This window comes from Carettochelys insculpta, chromosome 9 (genome assembly GCF_033958435.1).
Source record: "Carettochelys insculpta isolate YL-2023 chromosome 9, ASM3395843v1, whole genome shotgun sequence".
Taxonomy (NCBI): Eukaryota; Metazoa; Chordata; order Testudines; family Carettochelyidae; genus Carettochelys; species Carettochelys insculpta.
The window spans coordinates 6,109,322-6,131,007 of record NC_134145.1 but is presented as its reverse complement, the minus strand read 5'-3'; the positions used below and the strand labels follow the sequence as shown (position 1 = coordinate 6,131,007).

Here is a 21,686-nt window from a genome sequence, read left to right as displayed (position 1 = left end):
CCACCCCTTCCATGGACCTGTGAACTCCGCCCCCTGCCCGGAACCTGGGCGGGCCGGAACCCTCGTGCGGGCTGCGCGGCGGAGCCGGAGCCGGAGCCGGCGAGGGGCGGACGCGGCCCCGCTGCATGTGGGCAGCGCCCGGGGAGCCGATGGCGGGGGCTTTGCAGCAGGTCTCCGGCCTGTACCGGGGGGCGCTGGCGGTGCGCAGCCGGGCGGTGCTCCGGCCCCTGGGCCTGCTCTCCCCGGCGGCCCGGCTGCTGGCGGTGCCGCGGGGCCCGGCCGGGCAGGGCGAGCCCGGCCTAGAGGAGAACCCCTTCTACGGGCGGTACCGCGACAAGATCCAGGCGCTGCGCAGGTGCGGGGGGACCTGGGGGCGGGGCCACTAGGGGAGGGGGGACCCTTTTGAGGGGGGCATCCTTGGGGGCGGGGCCACTAGGGGAGGGGGGACCCTTTTGAGGGGGGCATCCTTGGGGGACATCTGGCGAAGTGGGGTACACCTGGTGGTGAGGCTGGAGTCTTCAGCCCCATGGGGTTCTGGGCAGCATAGGGAGCAGGGGTCATGGGGGCAGGGGGAGCTGATGCTTGGTGGGACTTGGGGTTCAGGGCTGTGGGGAGCAGCCTAACTTGGGTCTTCTGGGAGCTGGTGAATGCTTCAGGCTTGAGGGTGCTGTGAGGGGCATTGGGTGCTGCAGCAAGCGGGAGGGGGTCGTGGGGTGCAGTGGATGAGGTGTTTGCGAGCATTGTCTGGGCTGTGGTTTTCTCAAGATCCAGATATTACAGTAATGGAGAGCAGGTAGTGAGAGAGAGGGGTTGGCAGCGGCATTAGGGGGGCTTAGGGAGAGGTTGTGACAATGGGGAGGAAGAGTTGGCTGGGAGGTAGAATAGCTTATTATTAACGCTAACGTTTTTGTCATGATTGTTTTTAGTGGAAGTCACAGACAGTGAACAAAAGTTTTCAGAAACTGCTGTGACCCATTCATGATTTTACTAAAATAACAGGAGGGCAGAGCTAGGTAAAGTCATGGATCCTGTGACTGCCATGACCTCTGGCACTAAATCATAGCCTTACTTATGCAAAGCATTTAAGTGGTGGATGGGAGTTTTTGATTTTGCATTTGTTTTAGTATTACAAGGTGGAGTGCAGGGAGGGAGGAAGAGTCTTGAAAATCATCAGAATATGTGCTGCTTACTTTATGGTCCATCCCTAACCCAATGACCTCTCTGCTGTGGGAAACCTGTGCTGGATAGACCCAGCCAATGCGAATTGAAGTCTCTGTTGTAGAAAGTCAGATTTTAAAAATGCTAGCATGGTAGTTGCCACTCAAAAGTAGTAATGTTCTCTGTTTTGTTCAGATCTAACCCGGAAGTTTTTGAATCCCGCTTGGAGAAACGAAGTGAAGTGAAAAAGCAGCCAGTGGGACAGTCCAAGCAAATGGACTTTGTCAGATATATGGAAGAAAAGGCAAGACCAACTGTTAACTTCATTTCAGTCTCACGTGTAAATTAGCTTAAATTGTCATCTGTTACAACTGTGGTACTGGGATGGAAATTATTGTTTGGGATTAAAAACATACCTGATCACTGTTTATATTGTGTCTGAAAGTGCAATGTTCACTACAAGTATGCCAAAGAAAACAACAGTCATGTAGCACTTTAAAGACTAACAAAATAATGTATTAGGTGATGAGCTTTCATGGGACAGACCCACTTCTTCAGATCTCAAGATAGATCTGAAGAAGTGGGTCTGTCCCATGAAAGCTCATCACCTAATAAATTATTTTATTAGTCTTTAAAGTGCTACATGTCTGCTGTTGTATTTTGTTAGAATACAGACTAACACAACTACCTCTCTTTTACTCTGCAAATATGGAAGAGAGGTGCTTGTGCCAAACAGTGAATAGCACCAATTTAGCTGTTGCTAAATGCCGTGATTGAATCTTATTCCAAGAGTTTGTGATCAGTCGCAGGTCCAGCTGAGTTATCATATTGTATGACCTGACATTTTCCAACCTGATTCCAAACCACTGATAAATGGGGTGGAGAGAGAGTTGCGTATTAATTTTGAAGCTAATAATTCCCAGTAGTTTACTCCACTTGTTGTTGACTTGTTTGGATCCGCTATTCTATCCAAGTTAATTTCATTTTAAGCATTCTTACCTCTCCTTCCCTTTCAGAGATGTTTTTATAACAACAGTGGGCAACCTAGGCTAGTGAGTGGGCCACATGAGTGGCCTTCCTTCATCTTAGTGAGCTGCAAGATTGTTTTAACCAAGATGGTCTCCCAGGACAGGGTAGTTTTGCTAACTGTGTTTGTGTTCCTGGAATTTGGTGGATGTGCCAGTTGAACCATAACAGCGCTTTGATTGGATGCAGATTGGTGCCTGGCTCTCACGGTCAATTTTGTATAAAATCATAAGAACAGTCACACTAGGTTAGGCCAATGGTTCAGCAAGCCTAGTATTCTGGCTTCTTATGGTGGCCAAGGCCAGGTGCCCCAGAGAGAAGGCACAGAACAGGTAGTCATCAAGTGATCTGTCCCGTCACCCATTTTTCCCCCTTCTGACAAGCAAAGGCTAGGGACACCATTCCTGCTCATCCTGGCAAAAAGTCATTGGTGGACCTATCCTCCATGGATCTACCTCTCCAGTCAGCATGCGCCTCACGTCATACACCTTTGCTTTGTGTGTCACTTTAGTAATACTGGTAAGAGAAAAAGATAGAAGCTAGTGGAATCTGGCAACCCTGTGTATAGGCAGGAGTAAACAAAATGCCCCATGGACCCTACATAGACTCCTCATGGGGCACAGGCTGTCCACCGCTGTACTATCACCTTCTCTTGGTGGACATGAAGATTAGTGCAGGGTTGAAAAATTAACAGCATTTGTCTTTGTGTGATGAATCAGTGCACCCCTTACCCAGTCTAGACTGGTGCATTGAGTGTATTGCCTTAAAGTGCGCAGTCAGGATCACAGGGCTAAACTTTAAATTACCTTTTATAAAGAAAACCATTTATGACACAGAAAAAACTTTTCTGTTCCAACCCAAAACACTGTTGCTGTACTGAGTACTCCACCAGATGACTTGTCATGTAGGGTGCTGAAACTGTATCACATTAGGACTTTACTTTTTGTGGGTCACTTCATTTTTATGAGCCTGAGTTGTGTGGATGTGGAAAGGAATTCAGGTGTGAAAATGTTGGAAGTCATCACCTACTTCATTAAGAGTCCGGGAGTTATTTGATCTGTGAGGAAAAAGATAGGCCCCGATTCAGTAGGATATTTAAACATATGCCTGATTCTAAGCATGTTAGTAGTCCCATTAAAGTCACTGAGGCCACTTATGCTCAAATACCTGGCTGCATCAACTCCTCAAAAACTTACGTTTAGCTTGGCTAGGTAGGGAGTGAAGTAAACTTTAGGTTCTCTTATGGGAAGCCTTTTCAATTCAGTGTTTTACATGGAGAACAATTTCCAAGGTCCTTTGTGTACTGGTAAGTGACCAGTTGTTGCTGTTAGCAACAAATTCCCTGGGTTCATTTTCACCACCATTACAATGAGGATGACTTGAGATCTAGTTTTACTAGACTGGGAATACACTCACGTGGTTTGAAGGTGTTGAAACTTGTCCTTTCCACACAAGTAATTAATAATTTTCTGTACTAATTAAGGTAGAGACAGTTGCTGGCAAATACCCTTCACAGCAGATTGCTTTCTCTGTGTAGACTGGGGCCAAGGGCAGTGGGGGAAGCCCCATTATTTGAGACTCTTTGGGCTTTTTTTGACAAAACTCATGGAGCATCCACACAACAAATGTGTTTTGTTGAGAAGCTGTCGACAGAATGCAGCAGTTTTCTCAGGAAAGTTAAGTCACTCCTGTGCAAGGCTTAACGCCTCTGTCTACTGTTTCTGTCGACAGCAAAATAGTGTAGACACTTTGGAGGGCCCTCTGTCAACAGAGAGGGCGTCCAGTTCACCGGGCAACCGTGTTTGCAAAGCTTCCGGTTGGCTGTTCTTTCGACAGACGGGAGGGCAATCTGGCTGCTCTCTGTCGCTTCTGTTAGGTGAGGACTCGTTCTGGCAGGAAATAAGTCTGGACAGTAATTTCTGTTGACAAAACTCTGTAGTGTGGACCTAGCCTTTAAGAAGAGACAAGTTTTGAAGCAATGTGCAATCCACCTTTAGCCACAAGGGTGGACATGGCATCTTAGTAGACATTTCCATCTCTAAAATCTGTGATTCTTGTTTTTGTAAATCCGCATGCTTCAAGAACAGAGCACAGTAACAATGTGGTGGGTGTGACCTACTTATGTTAAAGAAAAGCTGTAGGTCTAATTTTAGGCCTCGTCACTGCCCCTTGAGCAGCACAAGGTAACCAAGCATAGGTATGCGCTTTGATTTCTTCACTTCCACCCACAGGGCACAAGCTTGAAGGGTTATGTCAATAGGCGTATTATGCTTGCCGGAGATGGGGCTCCAATTAACACGAAAACACTTAAAACATGAAGTACTTATTTTTTAATTTTAGGCAGAAGCCTTGGGTACAAAGTCATCAAAGGAGGGATTCACAAAAGATAAGGTAAGATGAAATGGACCTCTACATCTGGCTATGGCATGCCTATGAATCAAGCCATGAGATTATTTTTTTTAAAACACTGCATTCTGCTTAGGCCAGTTCTTGCGGGATGCAAAGCTGAAATTCCTTTATGTTGTATCTCATTTTAACTTCTATTTTTTAGTACTGGAATAGTTTTGACACTTCAGAATCTCAGAACAGAGCAGTGGGTTCACAGTCCATCTTCGTCTCTGTGAGATGTGAGAAGTCCTTACCATTCTGGGAATCTGTCTTGAATGCATGCAGAAAAATGTTAGAACTTTTTCATGCTGCTCCTATTTCCATCAGAGTAGATGCTGCCAAGGGACTATATTGTGGTTACTATTTCAGTACCAGCAACCTTGGTTAAAACTGTGAAAGCTACTAACAGCATGTACCTAGGTAATGGCAGAAGGGGAGAGAGAAACAATACATGTTACAAGCATATGGGTCTTATTGCATTTCGCAAGTATTGGAATGAAAATTTACAATATGAAAACTTCTATTCATCTTGGTATGTATTTCTTTTTCTTTTCATTGTCTGGCTATCTGATGACTTGACTTTGTTTTGACAGCTGTGCAAAGATATGATTTAGTGTCTGAACTCTCCGCTGCCTGGATTTGTCCTGTGTAATGTACCAGTGAACTGCCTTCATTATGAGTTCTTTGTGCTTTCTGTTGCAGACGCTTGATTCAATACTTAATGTTGAAAAGGTGAAAGAGAAAACTCCGGAGGAAATAAAGCAGGTGATACATTTACATGAAAATTTTAAAATTAAATGTGAAGCATCATTTTCGATTTCATTTATTAGAACATTTATTGATCCTCTCTACTCTGGCACCTCCAGGACCTGACTGATGTGGAACCAGAGAATTTACAGAACATTGGGAGGTCCATATTGTCTAGCAGCATTACCAACACTTCCACTGCTTATGGGGCTCTTAAAAGACATTGGCCGTGTCTACACTATCCCCAAACTTCGAAATGGCCATGCAAATGGCCATTTCGAAGTTTACTAATGAAGCGCTGAAATACATATTCAGCGCCTCATTAGCATGCGGGCGGCCACGGCACTTCGAAATTGATGCGGCTCGTCACGACGGGGCTCCTTTTCGAAAGGACCCCGCCTACTTCGAAGTCCCCTTATTCTTATGAGCAGATGGGAATAAGGGGACTTCAAAGTAGACAGGGTCCTTTCGAAAAGGAGCCCTGTCGGGACGAGCTGCATCAATTTCGAAGCACCGCAGCCGCCCGCATGCTAATGAGGCACTGAATATGTATTTCAGCACTTCATTAGTAAACTTCGAATTGGCCATTTGCATGGCCATTTTGAAGTTTTTGGCTAGTATGGACATAGCCATTTAGGGGCAAATTACACCTAAAAACCGCACAGAACACTCCGAGCCAGAACTGATGGCTGTAAACACAGTTTACGGGACCATGGGACACTTGGCCACACCCATGCTCATCTGGCTTACTAAAATCATGCCAGACCATGGATGTCGCTGGACCAGGGAGTGCTGGGTTAGAGAGGTTCAATCTGTATTCTGTATGGCGGGTTGGAATGTGTACTTGGAAGAATTTTGTAAATAAAGGAATCTCTTTCAGCCACAGATGATGATATTAAAAAAAAAAACCTAAATAGACACAAAACCAAACGTTGTCTCAGCGTGAGGTAATCTGACATGGAACCTTTCTCTTGAGCTGATCAACAGCTGCCTTCAGTGTAATTGCCCATGTCCCTAATACTTGTGGTGACTGATGTGTCTGCTCACTGGCTGCAGTCAGAGTTGAAGTAGGTTGCTGGGGCATCTTGCAGGAAGCTGATGTTTGCGCTGTACCTGTTCTGTGGTTCTTCAGAAGATCTAAAGCCTTTTAGCTGTCAGTCTGGTGCATTTCATTAGCATTAACAATGCTCAGGGCGAAGGGAAGGAAGTGAATTTTTATTAAAACAGCAAGATTAAAGGCTGTTTTCATGGTGCACTAGCCAGTGTTGCCATGAGATTTACTTTCCTCTTTTATCTTTTTTAAAAATCTGCTTCCATTCTACATCTCTGAAGCACCTACCTCAAGCAAAGTGTTTGTTTGCTCCTCAAAATTTGAGGTAATGAAGCATTAGAGGGTACCTTGCTTACAAAGTCAGCACCACACTTCAAGATTCCATTTGTTAGAGGTCCTTCTGAAGATTCTGATTAAATATCAGCAATTAGAGGGAGCCAGTGTTGGCTAGAAGATAGAAGAGAATTTTGAGACAGCTTTGTTTTAGTTCTGTCACTGACTTCATTAGTGACTTTGGGCTGGTCATATCTATCACTTCCTCTGTATCTGTAACAAAAAGAATAGTACCAACCCAGCTTCATCCAGTGCTTTGAAGTTCTCAGAAGCAAACCACTGTGTCGATACAGAGAATCCTTAAAAAATTTAAGTAGTCTTCTGATGGGAGGGATCTCCTATGCGCCTTACTCAGAAATGCTTGTTCACTTGAGGGCAGTGTTGTGAAAAGTCACATGGTCCGAAGTATTTGTCACTATTACTAAACTGGGGACTGCCAAATCTGACCCCATTGTTTATGGCAGTTGTTTGGTTGCAATATGCATCATTTGATACTAGTAGTTTTGGAGCATAATATATGAGATCATAGTTTTCGGGGGCCAGGGGGGGAGTGGGAAAATGGCCCCTGCCCTGGGGTGCTTACAGTCAGAGTAGCTGACAAATGAATACTTTTAAAAGGGTTTGCTATAGAATGCTTGATGATTGTCTGTGGTCTTAGTCATATTTGGCTTCCCTCCTTTCTTACAGATCTGGCAGCAGTATTTTTCTGCAAAAGATACCGTTTATGCCGTTATTCCTGTAAGTAGTTTCCATGACAAAATGTGCACCATGGAGGTCTACATAAAAAGATCTGCAATACAACTTCCTTTTCCTATATGTCTGTTGCCTCTAACAACAATCACTTAATGAAAGCCAGTATCAGAGAGGGAGCTATGTTAGTCTGTAGCATCGAGAACAACAAGAAGTCTTGTGGCACCTTATAGACTAACAGATATTTTGGAAATTATTTGCAAACTTGACTCCATTAACCAAGGATTAAACAGAGACTGGGAGTGGCTCGCAGTTTACAAAGGCAGCTTCTCTGCTCTGGGTGCTAATATTTCCCCATTAGACTCTGACAAAGGCTCACATCCCTCTGTCTTCTCTGACTTGTTTTTAGCTCTTGTGATAAGTACTGTTTATACTGGGCCATTTCCACTTTGCTGCGTAAACCTTGTCAGCTCTGGCCCTCCCTTTTACTGGGACCCCACTCTTTAAATACACCTCTGAAACCACCCCCCACTCATGCATCTGAGGAAGCGGGTATTTGCCCACAAAAGCTTAAGCTCCAAAATATCTGTTCGTCTATAAGGTGCCACAAGACTTCTTGTTGTTTTTAACGAAAGCCAGGTTTCTTAACCCAGACTCTCTGGCAGTAACTTTAATGTAAGACAGTCATTTGAAAGCCAATTTTCTTAGGCTGCTATTGACCTCAGTGGTCATTGGAGAAGGCTCCTCGTATAGATTAAATGCATAGTCTTCAAACTTTCCCAACCCTTAACTTTTCGAATCACTTATTCCTGTGGTATCAACTTCCTTCCTGCAGCATTGGGACCAAACTCAGGTCTGTCACATAGCATTATGGAGCACGGGTCTGTTTGACTGGAGTAGCTTTGGAAAATTTCAGCCAGAACAGATTGTCCATAAACAAGAAAGGATCTAGGGAAAAATCAGTTGGTTTTTCCCATGATAAAAAAATTTTGGCAACCTTTTCTTTCAAAAGCTCTAGAGTGGCGTGTTGGGGCTCATGGATTTGAAAACGGTTAGTAAGGCAGCCTTTGCACCCAATGAGCGCTTTGCGTGTCCTCCGTCCCCAGTAAAAATCTGTCCAGATTTGGTCAAATCCTTGTTTCAACATAGAACAGATCGAAGCACACTGTGGAGTTTTCACCTGTGACAGTGGGACCTGCTTGCACACTCAACATATGGCGAGCTGTTTCAGGGTGAATTTACATCTCAGCTGCTGCATTCTGTGTGTGTGTCTGAGTCCTTAGCCAATCCCAGCCTGTCCTGTTTTCAGTTACACCACATGGCCATCTTCTCCCAACACACCCCTTTCATCCTTTCTTTTCTGGGCCCTAGGTCTGGAATGGCTTACTGCTGGATTTGTTTTGCTAAGTGAGGGAACTTCTTCTCTGAGCCAGTGTTCTACCTTTCCTGCTTGGTATCTTTAACAATCCCATTCAATCTCTCCATAGCAAGCAGCCCACCATAAACGAACAAGGAGACATGTATCATGATATTCATAAAGTATGATTTAGAGAGTTCACAGTTAACTGTAGCAACTCATTGATTGAGCACTGTCGATCCTGACATGGTAGAGGGCCTGTGCAAAAAAACAGTATGTGATCCCATCATTAAAGACTGTATCGTGAAGTATATGTGCAAGAGCTTTAGTTAAGGCTGCACAGGCAACTTTAATTTTGAAGAACAACAAGAAGTCCTGTGGCTCCTCATAGACTAACAGATATTTTGGAGCATCAGCTTTTGTGGGCAAAGACCTGCTTCGTCAGATGCATGAGGTGGGGAGGGGGGTCCCAGAGGGGTATTTAAAGAGTGGGGTCCTATGAAAAGGGAGGGCCAGAGCTGACAAGGTCTATTCAGCAAGTTGGAAATGGCCCATTATCAAAAGAGATAAAAACAAGCCAGATCAGGCAGGGGGATGTGGCCCATTGTCAGTGTCTAATGGGGAGATATTAACACCCAGGGCAGAGAAGCTGCTTTTGTAAGGGGCCAGCCACTCCTAGTCTCTGTTTAATCCTTGGTTGATGGAGTCAAATTATGTAGAAGAGGTGCTCATGATCCTCACACAGCTAAGAGTTAACTGTCATACATCTCATTTCTGCAAACCTGCTCAGTTGAGGCAGACTAATTGTTGCTTAATTGTTAACATTTACATATTTGAGACTTAACTGTTTATGCAGGTTGAATCCTACAAAGGTTGACGGAGTGACTGAGTGCCAGCCATATCTCTGTTATTTTCATGTTGTCATAATTACCTAAGTGCTTTTGTTTCTCTTCCAAAGGCAGAAACATTTGGTTTAATGTGGGAGCGTGCCCAGAACTGTCCATCGGTAAGTGTGATATGCACTGCACATGTGTACAGCTTTAATGGATTCTTCTCTCTAGAAGTGAGACCAGAAGTTTATGAACTTTGGACCTTTTGCTAGTCAGATGAATTGTAGTAATGTGATTGGAGAAAGTATTGGGAGTAATCGTATTAGTGTCTATCACCAAAATGAGAAGTCCTACGCAGCTTATGGACTAACAGATTTTTCTGGAGCATAAGCTTTTGTGGGCAAAGACCCGCTTCGTCAGCCCACAAAAGCTTATGCTCCAAAAAGTCAGTCAATCTATAAGGTGCCACAGGACTTCTCGTTGTGATTAGAGAGAGCCATTTCATCAAGTATTTGCTTTAGTGGTCAGTTAAAAACAGCAGGCTGCTCGTAGCTGTCAAACGTTTCGCTATGGCTGTAACAGGCAAGAAGTTCAACAATGATATCTGGGCGCCAAGCAGTTTCCCAAGCTGAGTAGTATCGTGGGAATTTAGCTACGTGGCTCAGATTCCCTGTGTTTGGTGTCATGTGGTTAAATCTCCTGTGCGCTGCACTGTGGAGAAGCTAGCCCTGTACGCTCGCTTTATCGACACTGGCTCCATGAAAAGTGCTTGATTTAGGGCCAGTAAGGTTAATTTGGGGGTGGGGGTGTCTTTTCATTGATTGCAGCTGGTATTATGCCAGGTACAAAGGGTTTGATATGTTCAGTCTGCAACAGACCACAATTCCATATGCAAAACCCAGTTCATGGCTGCTCCATGGCGAATAGAGCCATGCCTCACAGGCCACTGCATGGCCGTGACTTCTTTTGTACAGCTGTATGTCTTCCTGCTCACCCTGCTCCTGGCAACTTCACTGCAAAATGAAGCCAGCTCTACATTAGACATTAAAGTTGATTGTAGATACACTATTCTAGCTATGGCAATTGTGCAGGTAGAATCAACTTATCTGCAGTTGATGTACCTGGCTGCCCTCAGAGAGGGACATCCATGGGAGAAACTATTCTGTCAACCTCCCTTACTTCTCGCGAGATTGAGGAGTGCAGGGGTCGACTGTCGGTCTCAGGTAGTTCGATTTCATGCATCCTTACCAGATATGTGAAATCAAACCCTGAAAGATCGACCCTGACCAGGTCTACCTTCCGCATACAGAAGTCCCACCCTTAGTCACCCTATGCTGGATTGCTCCTGACCCCTCTCCGTAGTGGAAAAGATACACTGGGATGACACTGCAAACTATGCTGAAGAACCACGTTGGTACAGATACACTGATAAAATCTTGTTTTGCCCTTTGGCTCACACGATTTGCCCCCATGTCATACAGCAGTGAGGTATGGTTTAGGCAAGTACAGTAAAGACACACCAGAATGTTTTATCTGCCTGGGTTTCTGCATGCCCAAGCAGTGCCTACCCGACCCTGCCTGCATGACTGTTTTAGCAATCTAGTGTCCCACCACCCCTGGGAAAGGCTCCAGCAATGAGGCAGTGGAAGCAGCAGGAAAAGGCCCACAACTGCTTTTCTGTGCAGTGTGTAGGTATGCAGCGTAGATGCAGCCTGCTTTTCACAATAGCTTGTCGCTGTATGTACCCTGTGCTCGACAAGGCTGAACCTCTATCTCCATAACCGCCTCCCTGCTGTGATTCCTAGCAAGGTTGCCTGTAAGGTCCTGTTTTTTGCCTGTTTACTCCACTGTGGGTTGGGAGAGCATGTGATGCTGACTGTCTTTTCTCCCCAGTTCCTGTATGCTTTGCCAAGGAAAGAAGGCTATGAGTTTTTTGTGGGGCAGTGGGCAGGATCACAGCTGCATTTCACTGCGCTTATCAACATTCAGGTGAGTGTATCGGTTGGTATTACTCTCCAGAGTGACGCTTGACTCTCCAGGTGCATTTTGTTCTGCTTGACGTGGAGAAATAGACGTATCTTTAAACAAACACACGAAACTCTGTGCAGCAGAATCATTCCATAAAATACTAGGCAATAGCTTGCGCTGTTTCCTCTAGCTTCGTGTAATGCAGCATTTAAGCTGCTGGTGCATGATTTTAAATGAGGCTACCCTTTGTTGTATTGTAAATGAAAAAAAGTTGTGGACATCTTAGATGTTTGTTTGGCCCTTACTGTTTCTGTTTGATTAGATTTGCCCTATGAGATTGAACCAGTCTGTCAGCTCAGCTGTTCTGGAGCTCTGCCCTACCTGTTCGGAGTCCGCCTATTCAGTGAAGCAAGGTTTCCTGTCATGCATCCACCAGCCTTCAGTTTATGCAAGAATTACGTAACTGCTCCTCTCTTAGCCTGTGCATGGGAGTCCAGAAAGTCATCTCAATCTTTTAAAAATCATCCAGGGGATTTTTCTGGTGGACATGCAGTTACAATTCTCTGTGTTCCAGTCTCCAGCTTCAGCAGGCTAAGCAGGTTCAGACTTGTGCAGTATGCTGATGGGAGACCTCCAAGATTCAGCCTGTGACATTCATTCCTCTGAGTCACAACTTGTCTGTCTCCTCCCACGAACTTTCTTTAATTCTGCCTATTAGCAGAACACTCCTTTGATCGAGTGAGTTACATGAGTTGCTCTTCCCTCCTGTCTTTTCAGGAGTTGCTTCTTTTAATTTTTCTCTTCCCTCCACTGCTCCTTCCGTCTTGCCTGATTGTTCCCTTTAACCTTTTGAAATATTTAAAGAGTTTAAAAAGTGCACAGAGAGCTTAGAGACTAAATTGTACTTAACAAAAGCTTCTCCTGTGACCTTTGCAGTTCATCATTGCTCACTGATCTTTGTCTAGTGGAGACAGTAAATTCCTCAGTATTTAGTTTGTGGCAATATTCAGTTTGTGAGCAAAGTCCCTGGTACTTTTATGGTGGTACAGCAGTAATAATAATCCCTAGCACTTAGTGTTTCCTTCTGTAGATCTGGAAGAATTTTGTGGAGAAAACCAGGATCATTATCTCCAAATAAAAGTAATAAGCCCATGCAGCAGGGTGGTACTGCATGGCCGGCAATGCCTTATTTTTGGACTTGAAACCAGAGAGCTGGAGGTTTATGGTCACTAAAAATTCCATGGTCCATCATGTGGGAATAGCGAAATTGATGCTGGTTGGTGACTCAGATTCTGACTTGGTAAATAGCTTCTGGATCTTTAATTGGCATGGGTATTCCCTTCCTTATTCTCAACTCTAGTGTAGTGATGTATGCGGTAAAACAGGTGATATAATTGGACCCGAGAGGAAGCTGCATTTCATTCGTAGGTGCTGTGTTTTCTATATATGGTTTCTAAATAATTGTGGGATCCTTAGGCATGAAATGTGCTTTGTGAACATAAAATTGACTGATTACATGTTGACCACTGGCAGCAGTGGATTCTGTAAATTCATCACATATGATATAAAGTAGCACCATAGACTAGGAGAGTCTCACTGCCACTCTTTTCCAATTTTTGCACTGTGCTTCTGACTCTCGGATAGTAAAAATGCTGTCAGTTTTGGTGACTGTGGTGGAGTTAATAAATTTGGTGAAAATACGCAGCTATGTGAACCCTTCAGTGGTATCATATAATTTAATACAGGGGCTATTAAACAGTTTTGGGCATTTCCTCTGTTCTGTATTTACTGCCTACGAAAATATCTGAGCCATAAATAAAATGTCTATAAACTACTTAGCTTTTAATGCCGCTATGATTTAATTGTGTTGTATACCACCAGCATAGTTAGTGTGAGCCACATCCCCCTGACTGAACTGACTTGTTTTCTCCTCTCTCTTGAGGTTCACAACTCCACATAAACTGCTGATAATGGGCCATTTCCACCCTTACTGAATAGACCTTGTCAGCTCTGATCCTCCCCTTTACTGAGACCCCCCTCTTTAAATCCTCCTCTGAACCGCCCCACTCATGTGTCTGACGAAGTGGGTCTTTGCCCATGAACGCTTATGCTCCAGAATATCTCTTAGTCTATAAGGTGCCACAGGACTTCTTGTTGTTTTTGAAGATACAGACTAACTCGGCTACCTCTCTGATAGTTAGTATTGTTCATTTTAGACAGGCTTTCTAATCTGTCTTCTCTCTACAATCAGTTTGATATCTATTTATTATGTATTTAAATCTAAAATAAGCCTTTTCTAGCACAACAGGCATTGTCCACAACATGAGGCAGTTCTATTTGGACTTCTTTGTGACACACAAAAATGAATGACTCACTGGGCTGGAAAATGGTGGTTGCCTAGGGACCAACGATCGTGACCTGATTACACTCAATAGAGGCAAACAAAGGAAATTCCCAGCTAGTAACGTATATAACTTGTTGTGTGATAAAGACAGTGAAGTAGATGTAATAGATTTTTGTAATAGACATACTACTCTCATGGTAGTCTGCTTTTAAAAATTAGCGCCATGCAACATCAGTAAAGCAAGCATTACATGGCTTAAGAACTGGCTGAGTGCAGACCTCAGAAAGTAGTTTTCAATGGGTAATTGTCATCAAATGGTGGGGCTTTGAGCATGGCTCCACAGGGAGCAGTTCTAGGCCAGTTATTTTCAGCAGTGGTCTAGCAGTAAATATAAAATCACTAATGATAAAATTCGCAGGTGACACTCAGCTTGTGGGAGGGTGATGAGGACAGGACAGACATACAGAGGCATTTAGTTCATTTAGTAAGCTGGACCCATTCAGACAAACCTTTTAATACAGCCACTTGCAAAGATATGTATCCAGAAACAATGAACGCAGGCTCTCCCTGCAGAATGAGACTGTGTCAAGGTAAGCAATGACCGTGAAAAAGGTGTAGGGGTCTAGTAGACAAGCAACTCTGCAAGAGCACCCACTATGATACCAGGAAATACCAGGCACTACCAGGATCTTTAATCTCTTGAGGAAGGCAGAACGCAAACCAATGGCTGGGTGCTGAAGCCAGCCTGTTCAAATAGTAAATAAGGAATGCATTTTTATCAGCAAGAGTGATAAACCATTGGAAAAAACTGTAAAGTAGTGGCTCCTTCATCACCTGCTGCCTTCAGTTCAGGACTGGGTGCCCTTCTGGAAGTTCAGCCCAGCGCAGCTTATTGGACTGAGTGCAGTGAGAACTGGTTAAGATTTACTGGTCTGGGCTATACTGCAAGTCAGATTAGATGATCCAGTAGTCTCTTGTGGCCTTAAATTATGTCTGCATTAGAAGCATCTGTCGCCAGCGTGCATCAACACGCAGAAGCAGATTGGCGGAGCAATCCACCTTGTTGACAGAGAGAAGCCAGACTGCCCTGCCTTCTGTCGACAGAATGGCTGACCGGAAGCTCTGCAAACAGGGCTGCCTGGTGAACTGGAAGCCCCCTCTGTCTGCATTGCACTTCTCGACAAAGCGTTATTCCCCAAATTTTCGAGGGATAACAATGTTGAGAAAATGCAGAGTTCTGTCGAGACTGTGTCATCGGAACGCTTTATGCGTGTAGACGCTCCCTGGCCTTCTGTCGACAAAACTCTAGTGTAGACACAGCCTCTGAGTCTGAAAGTCACTGTTGGCTATAGACCCACAGAAGTGCAAATAATTAACTCTTAGTTAAAACTGCTTCTCCATGACCTTGCTGGGAAGGCAGATGGGGCTCTGAATGAGTCTATGCATGCAGCTGATGTTCAAATTCTTATTAGCTGTCTGCTAAATTTGCAATAAATCTAGAGTTCTCTCCATGGCACTGCTAAGAAATCTCTGTTATCTCCTGCAGACCCGAGGTGAAACTGCCTCTACCCAGTTGATATTGTACCATTATCCAGAGCTCCAGAAGGAAAAGGGAATAGTGCTAATGACTGCTGAAATGGACTCCAGTTTCCTGGTAAGAGGCTCCCATGTTGTTTCCTTGGTGTTATACTAAGATCTGATTCATTGGTATTTCTTTAAAAGCAATTAAAAATTAAGTCTTGTAAAGTAGATGATGTTGTGACCGAGAAGTGCTGTTCTTTTTCCATCTCTGCTAAAGCAGTTAAGTTAAAGAAATCTACAGGTATCCATTGGAGGGTAAGGCGCACACATTGCCAGAAGCCTGCAGACCAGGTGTCTAGTGATTGTAGTTCACGCTCTGGCTGATTTTTTTCCCCCCACCCATTATCAGCATTAGCAAAATTCAGAAGGATCATTTAGAAAAATACAGAATTGTAGCGCTTCAGTTTCTCCTCTTTCGGAAAGGAGATTTAAAGAATAATAATAAAAAGTTGGCATTTCCCAGCAGTGTTAAAATACACTTCGTAAAATTAACATTGATGGACTATTCTGAAAACCTGCATTGGATTCTCCTTGTGCTTTCCTGTACTTCCTCTGAGTGAGAACGTACGGCCACCTGGATAGTTCTGATAGTACTTGTAAATAAGGTTATGGGACTTGTTCTGCCGAGAGCATGAACTGAGCATTGGGCTTGTGAGTTCAGTCCTTAAGGACACCATTTAGAGGTGTGGGGCAAATAGATTAAAAAAAATTATCTGCCGGGGATGGTGCCTGGTCCTGCCGTGAGCGGAGGGGACGGAACTTGATGACCTCTTGAAGTCCCTTCCAGTTCTGTGAGGTATAGGTATGTATTCAATTCGGTGTTGGGGTAACTGGATGACTGGTCCGTTCTGTGCAAGATGTCAGACTGAATAATCAAATTGTCATTTCTGGTCTTAAAAATGGATAAATGTAGATACCTAAACTCGACATTTCCACACTTCAGCAAAACAAATTGTGACATTTTTACCGTAACGGACATTTTCTTCTGCTCTGATATTTGATTTTCAATCACCCCCGTGTTCTGTTGTTGTTACATTACCAATTTTAGCTTTGCTGCCAAAGTTTTGTCTGTGAATTATATTTTTATATAGGATTCTCAATACTAGAGTGAGGTAAATCTCAAAAGAAAAATAATGTTTCAAGGAATGTTTGTATGAATGTGTAAAGTAATTCAACCAGCTCATTTCATTATCTTTAGTCATGAAGAGGATCTCATGGTACTCTCTCTTATTTTTGTTGTACAATTCACCCTGCCGGTTGAACCTCTCCAGTCTGACACCCTCGAGACACGACCAGTGCCGAATGAGAAAACTTGCCAGATTATATAGGTCAATATTGTCTAGCACATTACCAATACTTCCACTGCTTACTGGGTGCTTAGAAGACATTTAGGGGTATATTACAGCTAAATAACAGCACGGAACACTGAGAGCCAGGACTGGGTGCTGTAAACAAACTTTATTGGACCACAGGAAACTTGGCCACACCCATGATAAGTAGTTGTCCGGCTAACTAAAAGCATATTGGGTTATGGATGTTGCCAGGTGAGAGAGTGCTGAATTAGAGAAGTTCAACCTGTACAACCATGACAAGACAGAGAAGTCTAGTCTCTCTTGCTGTGAAAGGAACCTTAGCATTGGAATGGTCTACCCAGGGAAGTGGTGTAGTCTCCATCCCTGGAGGTGTTTAAGTCTCATCTCAACAAAGCCCTAGCTGGGCTGATCTGTTGGGTTTGGTCCTGCTTAGGGCAGGGGGCTGGACTTGATGGCTTTTTTAGGTCTCTTCCAGCTCTATTGTTCTATGATTCTGTCTGAGACTTGTCATGGCCTGGTTACCTGCTTTAAAAGCCTAATTTTCAACATAGACACACAGATGCTTAAATATTATCCATACATATGTTTCACAGTGATTGTGATGCCTTTTGGGGTACTGGCTCTCAGTAGAGATCTCACAAGGTGCCCTGTAGTGAATTATTTTGCATGTATCTGAGTTGGGGATCTCAGTGAAGCTCTGCCTTCCTCTTGCGCCATCTGTCCATGGGCATCAAGAAAGTTCCTGGATCAGAAAGGTTCACACAAGTAGGAAGTGTGGAAACTGGAAACTATTCAAGGAAAATGGATTTTTTATTCAGAAACATTGCTTTGGGTTAAGCTTGGTTGTTAGGTGCTCATCCCATCAGGAAACAGAAGCACTTGACCTGAGAGGCCAAGCAAAGTGAGCCAGTGAGGCGTGGCTGGAGGATATTTATGAATAATTGCTCCCTAGCAAAAAAAAAAAAATCTGGAATAATTTTCTGTGGTTAATAAAACTGAGAGAACCCCAGGGTTTTTCTGTAATAGTTTCCAAATAGGTGAAACTGGTCATTCACTGTGGGCGTGTCTGCACGTACAGTTGAACCACCGTAACTCATGTCTGTCTAATTAAAGCAGTAGTAGTTACGCTGGTGGAAAGGATCCTCAGACTATTATGGCTTATTTCCATAGAGGAAGGGGAGTAGGTAGGGAGGCAGCTTGTCTGCTTTCGAACCAGCATGTCATCAGCAGGGGTGTTCTTTCCTCTGTCCAGTACTGGGATAAAACCAGATGTGGTTTTATATGGGGCAGAGAGGAGGCACCATCTTTAAGAACATGTTGCTCCACCCCATCTGGTGTGACCTCAGGTACATCGTGTTGCGCGGTCTGTCATACGCTGCGCATGCCAGACCTCGAGAGGGTGAGGCAGGATTACACCCTTCCACAGAGTACAGTAGACCCTCGATTTGCTCGGAGATCACATTCCTGGGGAACCAGGAGTAATTCGATTTTTTTTTTGGCAAGTCAAGTTGGGGGCAGGGCCACCTGCTCCTCTCCCAGGAAGCTAGTGGGGCCAGGGAATCCCTAGGTTATGGGGGATGCCCTGGTGGCGGCTCCCTGCGGCTGGAGCTGGCGGAGCTCTGTGGTCCGCCAGCTGCCATCCCCTTTAACGTCTGGGGATTCCCCAGCCCCAGCAGCTCCCTGTGGCTGGAGCTGCTGCTGGGGTCTCCCTTGACTCATGTTAAAATGAGAAATGCGCAGGTCAAATTGGCATATCTCAGGGGTCTACTATACCCAACCATCTGATTGACAGGAAGCCAGTGAGTGGCCACCTAAGGGATAACCCGTAGCAGTATAAAGCGCCTTTACGCCAGTATAATTGTGCCTGCATTAGGGTTTGTACTGATATAACAAAGTCCAGAAACAAACCTCACCCCGAACTGACAGGATTTTGTGCTGGTAGACTAACTGTGCTGAGCAGACGTTTGTTAGGACTTGTTTGCTTTGCTGTGTTTAATACAGAGTATTACTGAATGTTTTGATGGGGGCAGTCTGATGAGGAGTGGAGGGGAAAGTTGAAAAGGGTCTATTCAGAGGAGGGAGTGGAGCATGAGAGGGTGGCGGAGCTGTAGCTCCTAAACTGCGTACCTATAAGAGCGAGTTTGTAGGAGTGACCCAGAGGTAAGTAGGTTGATGACAAGGTGGATCAGGCTTGTGAAGAGATTTGAAGAACTAGAACAGCTTTGAACTGAGTCAGAAGCTTGCTGAGGTAACAGAAGCAACCTGAAGAGGGATCCATTTGCAGAACTTTTAGAAAGGGGAATTGACTTTCCTGTCCAAAGTGCTGCTTATGCTATTTTGATACATTCTCTTCTTTTTTAAACCTTGCAGAATGTCCCCGAAGCTCAGTGCATTGCCAATCAGGTGCAGCTTTTCTATGCAACGGATCGTCCAGAGACCTATGGTTTAGTGGAGACCTTCAATCATAGACCTAATGAGTTTAAGTACATGGCAGTTATAGCAGAGCTTGAGCAGAGTGGACTTGGAAGAGAATTGAGACCTAGATTGGACTCTGACAAAACCTAACATCTGATTTGCACAGCATACAGGCCAAAGGCAACTGAAATTGGGGCAGACACCGCTTTTTATACAGGGCCTGTTTGCTGCAAAGCTGGACAGAAGAAAGGTTCAGGAATTGATAGTCACTCCTGAACATTGTGTATCCATTCGAGGAAATGTGGCAGCCTAATTCAGGCGGAATGGGAATGATGCATCTTAGTAGGACTCCATCAAAACAACATATTTTCCCTTTCAATCAGTTCAGCCTGAGTTCTATATTTCTTTGGATCTGATCGGTCGAATAAGAGAAGGGAGGCCACGTACGGGACTCCATCAGCCTCTGGAGAAAGACAACAAGGGATGTTTGTGTTCAGTAAAAGCTATTTGGAAGCTGTCTTCCACTCTAAATACATGGGTCGGGGATCTTTATCTTGAATGAGGACTATCAATTCCCCTCTTTCATCCCGCCTTGAAAAGATAATACAGTTGCTGATCTAAGACAGACTCCTCTTTGTTGATTAACATGTCATGCATAGATGCATGCTTTGCTTTCTTTGATAGTGCAACTAAGGAGAAAAACCATTCAGCTGATTTAGATTTGACTCTGGGAATATCTGTTTTTTTTAATTGAGGCATGAACCTCATTCACGTACCCAGGTGTTAGGTCACTGTACTGGAAATCATTGCCCTGAAGAGAGGATGTAATAAACGGGGGTTCTTTTTTGCATGGTGGACTTTCTAAAGTAGTCCATGAGATAATTAAAATATTTTAGAGATCATAATAGTTATGGTCAGATGTCTTCTGGACATCCAGCTCTTTAATGCATCCATGTGAAAGAGGAGAAGTATCACTCTTACTTGTGGTTTGGGAAAGACACCGTAGAACATTAAAAATGGTCTGGAATAGAGAGTTCTGTATTTCTGTTTAGGATCACCAGGAGATAAGACACATGCATTAGAATAAGTACACACAGCAATTAAAATTACTCTGTCTTAAAGAACCTTGGTGATTTTTCATGAAACTAAGCTCCTTTCCTGCAAGGATTTTACAAGCTCTGCCTGAGGTCCCATTTTTTGCCACCGTCATTGCAAACAACTGCTGAATCATTAAATAGAGGCCATAATGATATATGCAGTGAGGATGCAAAAGCTGTGCACAGGTCATTGGCAATATGATGCTAGCCCACAGCGAGAGAAGCAAACAGAAAAGCACCCAATGTTTTTTCTGCAGTTACAGCTTAAGGGAGGGGAATAACACTGAACTGTTTCTGGAATGGATTGCATGCTTCGGGAGCAGTAATTATCCTGGTTAGCACATACTCAGCATTGGCTGTGTCCAGAGCAGCAGTCTCTGCACAGCTGCTCAGGAGAAAGTCAGACGGCACGCAGCTGATCAGCAAAGCATTCCCAGCTAGGTGTAGTGTGTTCTGTTGGTGGTGTACATCGCACGTGCCTCAGTGCACATAAAAGTTTATTCTGCACATGGATGGAAAAGGTGAGCGGAACCATTGATCTGGATCACCTTGCAAATGTTCATTATCCCTTCCAACCACCCTTGTTTGTCTGAGGGGGCAGACTCGCTCCCAGCCAGACAGGTAGCCATGATCAGAGCAGGGATTATAACCCCTGCTCAACCCATTATTAGAAGGAGGCAGAGGTGTGAATCGGGCAGAATTACCATATTGTGCATGTTGCTCACTTAAGACATGAGCTCAATACTGTTCTCTTCCCCCATGCGCGCACGTGCGCACACATACTCCTCCTCTTCCCCCTTGTTGGCTGGGGCCTGCACTCTGGATTCGAAATGTACACCTGTAGCTCTCTCTGCACCTCCTGGAAGGAGACTCTGGTATCTCCCCAGAACTGTCTGACCCTCCCGATAACCCTGCAGCCTCTGGAGGATTTCCTGCATGACCCTGAGCACAAGGTGGAGACCAGTCAGGCCAAGTGGAAGATGGGATGGGGATGGGATCGGGGAACATGAAATCCCTCACCAGCTAAATAGGAATTAGAGAAGATGACGTGCTGGCTTGGCAGAGGTCCTGGTAGGCATCTGGGTCCATGGAGTCCCTGTAGGAGAAGCTGTGACGGAACTGCCACCGGGATGGAGGTGTAGAGCCTCCAGAAAGGAGGTCCTGATTTCCCAAAAGTCCCTGGACATCTGTTTCTTTTGGGGTGTGCCCTGGTGCTCTCTTCTTCAGGAGCTGGGTGCCAACCTTGTTCCCTAATAGGGCGGGTGTGGTGTTTTTGGAGGACAATCGTTGTTCTCCTGCTTCATTCTTTTCCAGGTGTCTGACCGGTGGGTCCTGCCCACATGCTCGGGGTCTAACTCTTTGCCACATTTGGTGTTCACAGTCCCTCC

The 21,686-nt window shown here is 44.6% G+C and overlaps 1 protein-coding gene across 1 annotated transcript; it reads left to right on the top strand.

Moving 5' to 3' along the window:
- Positions 1 to 54: 54 nt before the first annotated feature.
- On the top strand, positions 55 to 20,414 carry ATPAF1 (ATP synthase mitochondrial F1 complex assembly factor 1). Its single transcript, XM_075003226.1, has 9 exons — positions 55 to 355; positions 1,354 to 1,462; positions 4,525 to 4,575; positions 5,275 to 5,337; positions 7,391 to 7,441; positions 9,709 to 9,756; positions 11,474 to 11,569; positions 15,439 to 15,546; positions 19,157 to 20,414. The coding sequence occupies exons 1-9, from the start codon at positions 126 to 128 to the stop codon at positions 19,349 to 19,351; spliced, it is 951 nt and encodes a 316-aa protein (XP_074859327.1). The 5' UTR covers positions 55 to 125; the 3' UTR covers positions 19,352 to 20,414.
- The last annotated feature ends 1,272 nt before the right edge of the window (positions 20,415 to 21,686 follow it).

Bases quoted from the DNA above. Each gene is read 5' to 3' on its own strand.
- ATPAF1 (XM_075003226.1), top strand. From the start codon at position 126: ATGTGGGCAGCGCCCGGGGAGCCGATGGCGGGGGCTTTGCAGCAGGTC. The intron at 356-1,353 runs GTGCGGGGGGAC...TGTTTTGTTCAG, and splicing joins AAGATCCAGGCGCTGCGCAG to ATCTAACCCGGAAGTTTTTG. The intron at 7,442-9,708 runs GTAAGTAGTTTC...TCTCTTCCAAAG, and splicing joins CCGTTTATGCCGTTATTCCT to GCAGAAACATTTGGTTTAAT.